Source organism: Saccopteryx leptura, chromosome 2 (genome assembly GCF_036850995.1).
Source record: "Saccopteryx leptura isolate mSacLep1 chromosome 2, mSacLep1_pri_phased_curated, whole genome shotgun sequence".
NCBI lineage: Eukaryota > Metazoa > Chordata > Mammalia > Chiroptera > Emballonuridae > Saccopteryx > Saccopteryx leptura.
Genome location: NC_089504.1, coordinates 315,479,323 through 315,492,396, shown reverse-complemented (window position 1 = coordinate 315,492,396; position 13,074 = coordinate 315,479,323). Strand labels below are relative to the sequence as shown.

At 52.9% G+C, this 13,074-nt stretch overlaps 1 protein-coding gene across 2 annotated transcripts in view; it reads left to right on the top strand.

Moving 5' to 3' along the window:
* The window catches only part of DENND11 (DENN domain containing 11), a 32,401-nt gene extending 19,846 nt beyond the window's left edge, over positions 1 to 12,555 (top strand). For both annotated transcript variants that reach the window (XM_066362898.1, XM_066362897.1), the window contains 6 exons: positions 1,825 to 1,978; positions 3,723 to 3,861; positions 7,911 to 8,042; positions 8,223 to 8,373; positions 8,757 to 8,825; positions 10,674 to 12,555. In XM_066362898.1, the coding sequence (XP_066218995.1) occupies positions 1,825 to 1,978; positions 3,723 to 3,861; positions 7,911 to 8,042; positions 8,223 to 8,373; positions 8,757 to 8,825; positions 10,674 to 10,869 (841 nt within the window). In that variant the 3' untranslated portion in view covers positions 10,870 to 12,555. The remainder of the gene's footprint in view (positions 1 to 1,824; positions 1,979 to 3,722; positions 3,862 to 7,910; positions 8,043 to 8,222; positions 8,374 to 8,756; positions 8,826 to 10,673) is intronic.
* The last annotated feature ends 519 nt before the right edge of the window (positions 12,556 to 13,074 follow it).

The window sequence follows — 13,074 nt, the reverse complement described above, 5'->3', positions numbered from 1 at the left end:
TGTTTTATTTCTTTTTAAAATGGAAATCGCCTGACAGTCTCCTCCAGGGCCTGCCCGGAATCTTCCCCATTTCCTCCTCCCTGAGCCCTGCCTGGGCACCTGGCTAGATGCAGCGGGACCGCTGGGAAGAAGAACCCTAAGGTCCTGCGCGTGAATGGCATGCCACACACGGTCCTTTACTTCTCAAAATAATATTGAGGTGGTACCAGTATCTCCTAAATCATAGCATCTGCATTGTAAGGAGGGAGAAAAGAGCAGGTTTGAAATCTCACAGTGGAGGAGGGGCAGCCGTAGCCCTGACTCTGGGAGCTCTGTCACTCTGCAGGGGAGACGGCTGGAGGCAGCTGGCTGCTGGCTGGATGATGGGAATCTTGACTCTGAGTGGCTTGTGTCTGCGTCTGCAGGGAGCCAGCAGTGACCATGTGGGGAGATGGTTAGTCTTTGATGTTCCGGGCCAGCCATAATCCGGGGAGCCTCCCCTTGCCCAGTGAGGCTAGACTTTGATTCTTTCTGGTTGCAGATGGAAACTGTAGGTACCAAGAAAACAGAAATGGCCTAAAAATGTTTAAGTGCCTTTTCTGTTCCTCCCTGTGTTAGTTTCCTAGGGATGCCGATATAAAGTACCAGACGCCGGGTGGCTCAGAACAACAGTAACGCATTTCTCACCGTTCTGGTGGCCACAGGAACAAAACGTAGACGTTGGCAGGGCTGGCTCCCTCCGAGGCTGGAGACAGGACCTGCCTGGTTGCCTGCCAAACGTGGCCTCCCCGGCTTCTAGATCATCACCCTGATGTCTGCCTTCGTCCTCTCATGGTGTCCTCCTCGTGTGTGTGTGTGTGTGTGTGTGTGTGTGCATCCAAATGTCCCCTTTTTATAAGGATACCAGATATATTGGATTAGGACTCACCTTAAGTCAGCGGTTCTCAACCTGTGGGTCGCGACCCCGGCGGGGGTCAAACCCTGTGTTTTGGTCGTTCAACCCCTGCCGGGGTCGCGACCCACAGGTTGAGAACCGCTGCCTTAAGTACTTCATTTTAACTTGATTACCTCTGTAAAGACCCTATCCCCAAATGAGGTCATGTTCTGAGGTATCGGGGGGCGTAGGGCTCCAACACCCCCATTAAACATGGTGCCAAATAGCACTCACCGTGCTCCTACATCCGCCTTAAAGGCAGGATTCTCCATCGTCCAGCAGGGCCTCTCTGCTGCCTTCCTGGTTTGGGAGTCAGCTGACAGGGCTGCCCACCGCCAAGTCCCTGCCGTCCAAGCAAGGGGGGGGTGGGGTGGGAAGAGAGGAGACTCTGAGCTGCTTATTTATTACTTGGTGCAGAACTTCTGAGCCCTTAGTGGCATCCTATAATTGCTTCCGCTGTTCAGGACACAGGGGGAAGTTTCCTATTATTCTTTCCCAATAACAAAGCCAGCAAGCAGGCGTGATTTCTACACAAAGAGCAGCTCAAAGCGGGACTCTGTGGTCCTGCAGGTTACCCTTCCCTCGGCCCACCGCTGCGTGCTGGGAGCGCTGGGATCCTCAGCATGCCTTGCTCAAGAACAATGGGCATTAGTCACAGTCTGTTAATCCTGACTGTTTCCCGTGAGAAGGGGAATGTGTCCCACAGCCCATCGGGGAGCCTCAGACCCCGTGTTGGGGCTTCTCCTAAGGGTCTGCTGTCACTCCCCAGGAGACGTCCTAGGCAACCTCCAGGGTCGTTGCCCCTAAGTAATACAGCCTTGGGGCGGAGGCGGAGGGGGCTATGTCGGGGTGGAGACAGAGAGCTGTGGCAGCCACAGTCTCCGTCTCACTGTGCACGTGCGTGTTTGCAGGCACCAGCTGGAGACGCCGGGACATTACTCCCACCTGGCTGCCTTCTACGAGGACAAGAAAGGGGTGCTCCATGCTGGCCCCGGGAGGGGCGGCAGCCTGCCCCCCGTCTACTGGCTGCCTTCCATCCACCGATACATGTACCCCGAGATGAAGGTGAGGTCGGCGTCCTCCCACATGTCCTGGGCTAGTGTCTGTCTACCAAGTGCTTAGTTCTTTTTCTAATTAGTAAGGAATTCATGTCTTGGGCTCATGCCCAACGTCTGCTTCTGATATAGTAGGAATGCTGACTTTAGCATGTGGTTCCTTTAAAACGTAAAGCAAGTTATGTTAAACCATGTGCTTTTTAGACGTTTCCTAATCCTTGTGCAGCGCCCCATTGACAGGCCAGTTGTAGAGGGTTCCCTGGAGGGAGAGGTGGGTTTGGTTCTGTGGATCACTTTCGATATTTTAAAGTCAGACATTTGAGCTAATGATGCAAGTTTAAACTGTTATTTCTTAGTTACAATACTTTGGATATTGCTTATTATGTATTTTTTCTGAAGCACTTTGCCCTTGTACTAGAATATATTTGTTTACAGTTAACAGCACCTGGCCAAGTGTTAGGTATTAAGAGGGATCAAAGATGAGTATGAACTTGAGGCTCCTTCTTTCCAAACCCTTCCTTGTAGATGATCAGAAGATACTTCAGTGGAAAACTTGGGCTCCCGGGTAGAGAAATTAGGTCATGAGATTAAAGTAGAAATCTGAGAAGGCTTCTTGGAAGAGGAGGTGATCCCTGAAGTGTTTGGCTAGGCAGAAAGTGAGGGATGCTGACTCCAGACTGGGCTCTCAAATTAATGGTTTAAATCAATACATATTTATTATCTCACAGTTTCTGTGGGGCAGGAATCAGGCATGGCTTAGCTGAGTCTTCTATTTCATAGTCTCTCACAAGGCCACAGTCAAGGTGTCAGCCAGGGTCGAGGTCTCATCTGGGGAAATGTATCCACTTCCAAGCTCATGTGGTTGTTGGGAGCATGGAGTTCCTCGAGGGCTGTTGGACTGAGGGCCTCCGTACCTTGCTGACTGAGTTGACAGGTTCCTGTGTTTAGCACAAGAGGAGGGACGGTTGGAGTTAAAGAGCAGTGGGCTGTTCAGCAGCAGGCCCTGTGGGTCTTCCTCCTGGTCCCTGTGCAGACACCTCATTCTGCACAGTAACTAGTCTCGCCTGGGACTGTTTGAACATTTTTTTTTTTTTTTTTTTACAGAGACAGAGAGTCAGAGTGAGGGATAGACAGACAGGAACGGAGAGATGAGAAGCATCAATCATTAGTTTTTCGTTGCGCATTGCGACACCTTAGTTGTTCACTGATTGCCCTCCCATATGTGCCCTGACCATGGGTCTTCAGCGGACCGAGTAACCCCTTGCTCGAGCCAGCGACCTTGGGGTCTTGAACCTGGGTCTTCCACATCCCAGTCTGACGCTCTATCCACTGCACCACCGCCTGGTCAGGCTCGCCTGGGACTGTTTGTTCACCATTTTATCCCTTCCAGGGCTCAGTAATGTGAGTTGAATGTCGTCACTGAGGCGTGCTGTCCCTTCAAGGACATTTTTACTTCTGACTTTAAGAAGTTACGTTCAATCCTATTTCCTCGGCACCTCTGTCTCCTGAGTGAAGTAGTTAATGACCCTTGAACTCAAACTTTAGTGTCAGGGGAGCTGTTGAATTATAGAAATCTAATTTAAAGAGGAGACTTTGAAAGGGGGAAATATCCCTGCATCTGTTTGGTTGTACTTTGGGTTTTTTTTGGGGGGGGTGTAGGGGGGTGGTTCACACACACCTGTATTGAATATTTTTGCAGCGACATTTCTAACAAGGTGTTCTCCCCTCGCTCCTTCCTTTTTAAATGTTTTCAGATCACACACCCTGCCGGCTGCATGTCCCAGTTCATTAAGTTCTTTGGAGAACAGATCCTCATCCTTTGGAAATTCGCCTTACTTCGAAAGCGCATTTTGATATTTTCTCCCCCTCCTGTGGGCGTCGTGTGCTATAGAGGTAATAAGGGGTCAAAGTCAGGGGCTCTTCCCGAGTCCCCCGGGGCAGAAGCTGCTGAGTCTTTCTGTGGTTGATCAAGTTCAGAGGAGTTAGGGTCATGTCAAGGGGGTGTCCTGGGTTTTAGGCCTGGAAGTGACGTGGTTGGATTTATATTTTAGCATGTGGACTCTGGTGGCTATGCTGAAGATGGACTGGGTGACGTACCAGTAGTCTGGTGACAGATAAGGGTCTGGTCTGTATTATTCAGGTCCTTTGCCCATTTCGTTATTGGATTGTTTGTTTCCTTGGTGTTGTATTTACTACGGAAGCAGCCCCAGTGCTGAGAAGATGAGTGGATAAAACGCTGTGGTATATTTACACAATGGAATGCTCCTCGGCCACAAAAGAGGAAGGAAATCTTACCTTTTGGGACAGCATGGAGGGACCTGGAGAGGATTAGGCTAAGTGAAATGGTACAGTTAGAGAAAGACAAGTACCATATGATTTCAGTGACATGTGGACTCTAATCAACAATATAAACTAACAAAACAGAAACAGACTCATAGAGAGACAGCTGTCCAAGGGGAAGGGGATGTGGGCGAGTGTAAGGCCAGGAGCCGCCATCGTGGCCATTCACATGCAGGTTCCCATTTTATTCGGACAGTCGGTAAAGAAACAGCGGAGCCAAAAACTGATGGGCCATAACCTTTAATCCTACCTTGCACCCGGCGGGCAAGTAAAAATACACACTGGGCTCCAAAACCCAGTCACACTCAGTGCTCACAAAGCCACTGACTTATCCGAGTTTCCTAGAATCAAAGGTTTCTAGCTCACCAACCTTATTCTCCTCAGTTCCCCATTTCCTTCCTTATCCCAGATACAAACTCTACACAAACTGGCATCTCACTCAGCACTCCGCCATCTTGGCTGCTTCTCCTGGCCTCCTCCACGTGGCCTCCTTTAGCTGCTGGCTCTACTCTCTCCGCTCTCTCATGCTAACCTCAGGAACCAAGAGCCGAGTCCCGTTCTGCCTCCCTTTTATAGTGTAGAAATCCAAACCCTTAATCCAATATACATAATAGGGAAGTCTCTAATACAAAGTCACTTCTCTGAGGCATGATAGGATTGTACCGCCCTACAGCAAAAAGGGTGGGAAAGGCTTAATCCCAAAACCAAGCCCCAGGTTACAACGATCTCCAACACACATTAATATCACCTGGGCGACTGCCTCCTCGTGTTATCTTTAACAAAGTGAGCATAATACATTTTATCCGCCCAACAATCCACCCCTATGCTCACTTTACTACCCACAATTTACATCACCAGCATTCCTGTGCAAGGAAATTAGAACATTACACAGATTACAATAGCAAAAATCATACAGTTTCAACAATTACAAAGGTACACTTCACCAGTCTCTGAGCACTTTGCCCAAAGCGCAAAATGTCCTCGGCCTTCTTCCTAGCCATGGGAAAAGCTTCCCGGGGCAGGGGAGCGCTTCCAGCAAAGCCACCCCCCACCCCCATCAGGGTATTTCACATTGTCCAAAATACATAATCCGTAAGTCCATCCAACAAAGGAGCCAATGCCCACTCTGGTCGTAGTCCAGGAAATCAGTCCACGCACGTGAGTCATCAGCCACCCCCCTCATTCCTGCCGTCCTGGCAGGTTTCACACTGTCCCAAAGAGGGGCACGTGGCAATGGCAGTCAGCATTTCCATCTCTGCTCCGGAAAGCATGTCCAGCCATATTTCCCAAAATCGCAGACCTACCAGGGCCGAAGTAGGTGCTCCTTCCAGCTGCGCTTTCACCTTCTGGAGACTGCGGATTGCAACTCCAGTCCAATTCTCCTCATCCTCCAAAGAGGGACTGAAAACACCAGCTCCGGCTGCCGGGCTCGAGCCTCCGTCTGCCGCCGCCTTCTGCTCCACAGACCTTGCAGCTCCGGACCCGGCCTCAGCTTCAGCTTCAGCCTCAGCCTCAGCCTCAGCCCCAGCCGCGGCCTCCTGCCGCTGCTGGCTCTCCGCAACATCCAGGGCAAGCTGCAACTCACGAACCTCTGAATCCTCCTCCAGCGTTTGCTCCATTTCCAGGCGAATCTCGAACACCTGGTTGGCCTCCTCCTCCAGCATTTCCTCCAGCTCCAGGGTCAGCATCGGTTTCTCCTGCGTTTGCTCCATCTCCTTCCGCTGCTCGGATTGCAGGTCCTGGGCAGCCTCTTCCACAGAGCTCTTAGTTTCCTCACACATGGCTGTAAAAGTCAGCCAGCCTACAATCCCCAAAAGGACAGCCAAGGGGAACCATAACACTAGGCAGTCCTCTACTCCACCGCTCAAAGGCTCCTTGCCGATCTGTATCGAATCCTGCCACAGACTACGCCAAATGTAAGGCCAGGAGCCGCCATCGTGGCCATTCACATGCAGGTTCCCATTTTATTCGGACAGTCGGTAAAGAAACAGCGGAGCCAAAAACTGATGGGCCATAACCTTTAATCCTACCATGCACCCGGCGGGCAAGTAAAAATACACACTGGACTCCAAAACCCAGTCACACTCAGTGCTCACAAAGCCACTGACTTATCCGAGTTTCCTAGAATCAAAGGTTTCTAGCTCACCAACCTTATTCTCCTCAGTTCCCCATTTCCTTCCTTATCCCAGATACAAACTCTACACAAACTGGCATCTCACTCAGCACTCCGCCATCTTGGCTGCTTCTCCTGGCCTCCTCCACGTGGCCTCCTTTAGCTGCTGGCTCTACTCTCTCCGCTCTCTCATGCTAACCTCAGGAACCAAGAGCCGAGTCCCGTTCTGCCTCCCTTTATAGTGTAGAAATCCAAACCCTTAATCCAATATACATAATAGGGAAGTCTCTAATACAAAGTCACTTCTCTGAGGCATGATAGGATTGTACCGCCCTACAGAAAAAAGGGTGGGAAAGGTTTAATCCCAAAACCAAGCCCCAGGTTATAACGATCTCCAACACACATTAATATCACCTGGGCGACTGCCTCCTCGTGTTATCTTTAACAAAGTGAGCATAATACATTTTATCTGCCCAACAGCGAGGGTGGGTGAAAAAAGGGGAAGGGATTAAACAAAGAAAAAACACCTCATAGATCCAGACAAACAGTATGGTGACTACCAGAGGGAAAGGGGACTGGGGGCGGGGGGTGGATAGAAGAAGGTGAAGGGGGATAAATGGTGATGGGAGACTCGACCTGGGGCGTGAACTACAATATACAGAGGATATGGTATAGAACTGTACCCCTGAAACCTATATACTTTTATTAACCAGTGTCACCCCAATAAATCCAGTCTTTATTAGAGCCAAGAACATGGTGTCGAGATATGTTTAAGCGATAGGCTGGACAGCATTCGGTGTGTGGGTGGGTGGGTGGTAGGGTCCTGGCATGTGTGAGGTGGTAATGGAGGAGGAGTCTAGGATGACGGACAGTGGGACCACCAGATGGAGACCGGGGAGGAGCAGGTGGTGTAGGAGTTAACTCTGGACATGGTAAGATGTGAAATGTTCTCGAGGTGTCTGGGCACTGGTATCATTGGGTCAGGACCCCGGGGGAAAGTGAGGCCAGAGATCAAGTTGAGAGCACCTCATGCACATACCCTTGCTGGTAACCGTGGGATGGATGGCCTCCCGTGGGGAGAGCAGGGAGGGGAGGAGAGCCGGTGACGACGAGGCAGGCACAGGAGCTGGAGGACAAAAGTGGAAGACAGGAGACCAGGAGGGGAGGGAACCAGAAGATGGAAGGGCTACAACAGTGAGAGTTTCAAGAAGGTCAATAGTGCCAAACCATGAGCAAGCGCAGTGTGGGGAAGACTGAGATTGGGTAAGACGGCGCTGGTGTGGCCGTGAGGTCAGGCTCTGCTGGGGTACCGAAAGGGCTCCCCCCACCGCCTCAGAAGGCAGGACCCCCTGGTCCCTCAGGTACTGGGACAGCACAGCAGGGCCCTCGGCAGTGCCCGTGGAGGCTGACTGCTCAGAGATGGACAGCAGGCTCGGCAGGAGGGGGGCTAGGAGGGGCAGACTCCCGCCTTACTGCCCCGTCCCTGCAGTGTACTGCTGCTGCTGCCTGGCCAACGTCTCCCTGCCCGGCATTGGGGGCACCGTGCCCGAGTCCAAGCCTTTCTTCTACGTGAACGTGGCTGACATCGAGAGCCTGGAGGTAGAGGTGTCCTATGTGGCCTGTGAGTACGGGGCCCTCCCTGCCCCCTGCCCATGTCCCTCCCCTGAGGGCCTTCAGCAGTCCCCCAACCCCCCAGTCCCCTTTTCCTTCTGGTCCCGGGCTCCCTGTTTCCCCGGGCAGAGTCGGGCTGGTGCCCTTCAGGGACAGCCTCCCACCTCCCCTCTGACCTGGGGCCCCGCAGGTACCACGGAGAAGATTTTCGAGGAGAAGCGGGAGCTGTACGATGTCTATGTAGACAACCAGAACGTAAAGACGCACCACGACCACCTGCAGCCCCTGCTGAAGATCAACAGCGCAGACCGCGAGAAGTACCGGCGGCTGAACGAGCAGAGGTAGCGTGCGCTCCCTTGGAGAGGTGTCCCAGGGGTGGGCACCCGAGCCGGGTCTCTGTGGAGCCCATCCTGCATACCCCTCCCCTCACGGCACATTTCTGCCAGCTGGCCCGCTCCTGGGCGATGGGTGGAGGGAAGCTTGCAGGTGAAGAAGCAGGGCCCCCACATGTTGTCCCCGGTAGGGTGGTGGATACACAGGGTAGCGGCTCTGGCAGACCTGGAAGTCTGCGAGCCCAGGGAAGAGAGTCTTGTGCCTCGCCTCCTGTAGTCCTTTTTCCCTGCCTTTGGACTGGGGGTGGGAGGGGGACACGATTACTCTGGGTCACCCTCCTTTCTGGGAGGCGGTGGCCCATGCAGAGTCTGACGGTGACCCTCCACCACAGGCAGACGCTGCTGTACTCCCAGGAGGTGGAGGAGGACTACAGCCCGTGCGAAGAGGACCTCTTTGTGCTGTAAGTCTCCTGGGCTGGGGGGCCTCCACGATGGTCCCTGCCACATCACACCGCAGTCCAGTGCTCGGGTGTGGGCAGCTCTGCCTTCCAGGGGCAGGAAAACGAAGTTACTCCGGCATTTCAAAGGGCGGGTATCCTGGCTGCGTAAGAAACGTGGGCGGGGCTCAGTGGAAGTCAGGGCTGCCCTTTGCTGAGGGAGCTGCAGGCGTGGGTGTGACTGCCTGCGGTCACCACCCAGTTAGCAGCTGGCGCTCAGACCCTCCCTCGGCCTGACTCTCGGTCACTGGGCTGGTCAGGCCTGCGTTGTGCCCCCTCACACACACACACAAGTTGTCAGGTTCACAGTGGGCATTTAGAGCTGGGCTCCCTACAGGCAGCCCTGAACCCTGAAATGCCATTGGTGGGGACCCAGAGGAGTTAAAGAAAGAAGCAGGTGAAGGTCATAAGACACAGTGGGGGTCCTGGGGTTTGTGTTTCTGTCAGGCAGTTGCGTCCAGATGTCCACAGCATAGAAGCTCTGTCCCTGAGGAAGCAGGGACTTGTCAGCCACAGCTTCCTTTGAATATAGCAGTTCCTTCCACTGAGTATTATGGGATAATCTGAAAGCTGAACTCTCACACTGAATAAAATCTGTCCTCCAGATCTGTTGGTGCTCAGGATGGGAGCCCTGAGCATTGGTTCAGTTCACGTGCAGCTGTTGAAATAGTGCTCAGGGGTGAGAAGAGAATACAGCGGCTTCCTGTTTGCGCTTCCTTCCAACCCCCTGTCCTGGGAGGACGCGGGGAACAGTGCTTGTATTTAGAACCCTTTCTGGCTTTGATGTTGAGAACTTCATGTTGATTTTGCAACAATGCACAGTGCTGTGATTCTAAGAAAGTCCATTCTGATGCACGCTTGTGAAGCTGTTCAGATAGGCAAGTATCAGGGGGTTCGGCAAAGGGCCCGCAGTCTCCTCCAGGTGTGACACCTTGTGCCGTACCTGAAATCCCTGGGCCTCCGGAGCTTCCTTGGGCACTAGGTACCTTTGTGAGCCTGGAGCCCCGTGGGACCCAGCGGAAAAGTCTAAACACTTCAGGCCTGTTGTGAACCTGGTTCCTATATCCATGCCGTACCCGTGCCCGAGACATCGGTGACATTTAGATCATGCTCTCTGCATAATTTTTAAAACAGTAACCGTAGAAAAACAAACACCCCAGGGAGATGGGAGCTGTGGCAGCAGTGGTGCCTGCCGCTTGGCCTTGTCCCTGTGCCCTTCACTTCCAGGGGCCTGCTGGCTTCCAAGGGTCCCCATGCTGCTCTAGCTCCTCTGAGTGCCACCGTTACGTGAGGACGGTCCCTGTCGGCCTGGTGTGGCCTGTGGTGGCTCTGGGGCTGCCGTCAGTTCAGAAGCCCTTCACCTGCGGCTGCTCTGACTACCCCACAGGGAGGTGCAGTTAGTTCACTTTCTCACTCGAGGTCTTGACCTCAGAACTGCATTATCAGTTGTTTTGTTATAACTTCCCCCTGTGACTAAGCAGAGTGGGAGGAACACAGGGCCTGGGGGCTTCTCCCCAGGCTGGGTTTTAACCTCTAGCCCCCTCTCAGCGGGGAATTAAGTTTGTGGCTCAGAGATTACGCTCATCACACCGCGATGAACGCCAGGGGTTTCTTTGCAGATCTTAGTAGCACTTTACTAACCCTTTTGTTGAACTTTTATCCCAGTTTCTTCTTTTTTTTTTTTTTATAGAGGTTTCTGATTTTGAAACCACTTAAAGGCATGTTAAGCAGAATAGAGTTACTTGGTTCACCGTGTGTGGACTGCTGGCTGAGCTGCCCTCCCTCTCCTGTGTCTTTGTCTCGTGAACGCAGGTTTTTCCTGGAGCAAAACAACCGGATATTCCAGACCTTGCTGGAGGTGTCCGCCAGTCAGGACAAAACTCTGACGGCGGAGCATGCGCGGGGCATGGGCCTGGACCCCCAGGGAGACCGCAGCTTCCTCATGGACCTGCTGGAGGCCTACGGCATCGACGTCATGCTGGTCATCGACAACCCCTGCTGCCCGTAGGGAGAGGGCCCGACCGGGAGCTGCTGTCACGCGGGACTTCAGCCCAGGCCCCACAGGGCTTTTTTTTTTTTTTTTAATTAAGTCAACATGAAGGAACACCGTTTTTACTTCCCAACAAATGTAACTTTTGCAATCTGTTCTTCCCTTGCCCGGGAGGGGTGAGACAAGGCCTCTGCAGTCTGGTGTCCTGCTTCGGTGGGACGCTGGGGTGCACAACGTCCTCCCAGAGCCGCTGTCTGGTGTGGTCGCCGGCGTTCCTGCCAATGCTGATGGCTCTCGCCTCCCTGCTGAGTGGCTTGAGGTGTGGCAGAGGCCAGGTGTCCCTAGGGGTGGGCTGAGCTTTGGAAACTCCGGGGCAGCCTGTTCAGGAAGAGTGTATGGTCTGCGTCCCCTACATCTTCAAGAGTGAGACTGGCTGTCTTCCCGGGTGGCCTCGGACAGCTGTGTCTCCTGTGGCGGGAGCCAGACCACACGCCTTTCTGAAGTTGTCATCAGTTTTACGGTCCAGTTTTGGGATCAGATCCATCTTCCTGTATATTAGGACAAACCTGTGTCTCCCCGTGAGCAGAAACCTAAAGGTGGGACAAGAGGATGCTTCCGACCCCAAGTACAAGCTTTCTTAAGGACTAGTTGACAGGGAGAGGCCGCGGATCCGTCCGCCGGAAACAAGGTGTAGCGCGGAGCCTTGAAACGTCCCTTGAAGTTAATGGCGGCCCCTCCGTGTAATGCTTCTCGTTCTCGAGAGTCCCCCCTCTTAGGTGGGTTGGGAGAGACCTGCGGGCAATGCTGGGCCTGGAGCTAGCAGCTGGATTCATTTTCCAGTTCAGTCTCCTTTAAGGGCTAACCATCCTCTTGGAATAATTTGGGTATCTTTAAAGAGTAGCGTTTGTTGCCCAGAGAGAGAGGAATTGTTCGGGACAGAGATGCTGCTTCCTCTGAGGAGTCCCCTGGGGGCGTTCCTAGCAGAGCCCCCGGATCAAAGCGGATTCACTGGGTTCTGGAACCTGGCCGGGATTGGCGCTGGTTGACTCTGAGCCTAACGCATGTTAGCAAGACCGTGCCCTGCTTGGAGCCCTCGCCAACTTCTCTTGGGCAGAGATGACATCCAGTGAGCTAAGTAATGAGGGCTGGCGACCTATCAGATTTGTTAGCAAGTACGACAGTGCCTTCACCCAGGAGAGCACTTGGGGACCCCGAGTGTCAGTGAGAAGTGTCTGCTGTCCTCTGAAAGGTTCGGTCTGGGACAGCACCTGTGGGTCCCCACCTGCTCTCTCTGGCTGGGCGTCCGATGGATGTCGGCTCCAGGGAGACAGCAATGGTGAACCATAGGAGTCGAGTGCTGGGGCCATAGTTTAGGATTTTGACTTGGGATGCTAGGTTATCAGTGACAGATAATTCTCTCCCCTTCGCCCTTCCTGCCCAGCTGTGTGTGACAGGAACAGCCATCAGTGACCAAGTTCCTGCCAGGCCAGCTTCCAAAGCAGAGAGAAGTGACTTTCAAACGGATGGAACACGCGTCTTCTTGCAACCTTTCTAGGGCTTAACTGCTTTGCTCAAAACTATTTTCATGGTAGAATTCAAGACTACGGAAATTCCCATGTGGACTTGCAGATGGATACAGTGACGTCCAGGTCCAGGTGGTATCTCTTATGTAAATATATGAACAAGTCCGGGCATTGAAGTGTACACTGTGCATCTAAGACATTTTTCTTCTCTGCGCATGGGTTTGGGCATCCTGTAGGTAACATTCGTGTTTACAAAAGAAAAAATTACCTGTGTTTGGAAGCTGAGGTTTCACTGCCGTTTTCCTTAAAGAGCAACATTTCTCTCTTGCCTCTTGAGGGCCGGGTCAAGCAACGGTTACTGTTAGTGGTGTCCAGAAGATTCACGGTTTTCTCAGTTGGGGGTTGGTGGGTGACCAGAGCTGAAAGGGCAGGTCACCTTCTCTCGAGGACACGGACAGACCCTCTCTCTGTGGGACTGGGGGATCTGTTGGAACAAGTCCCTTCTTCAGCACTCCTGCATGGTCTGTCTGCATGCAGCCACTTTTGTTTCTGTGTTTTGTAACCCTAAGCTTGGCAATGCGGAAGGGTAGGTGCAGGGGTGAAAATGAGGTTCCTGCAGGTCCCCTTGAATGGTGGGGCAGGGGCTTGGGGCCCCTCTCAGGTCCACTGCTATAGGCAAGCCATCTGTCTGGCGTGTCCT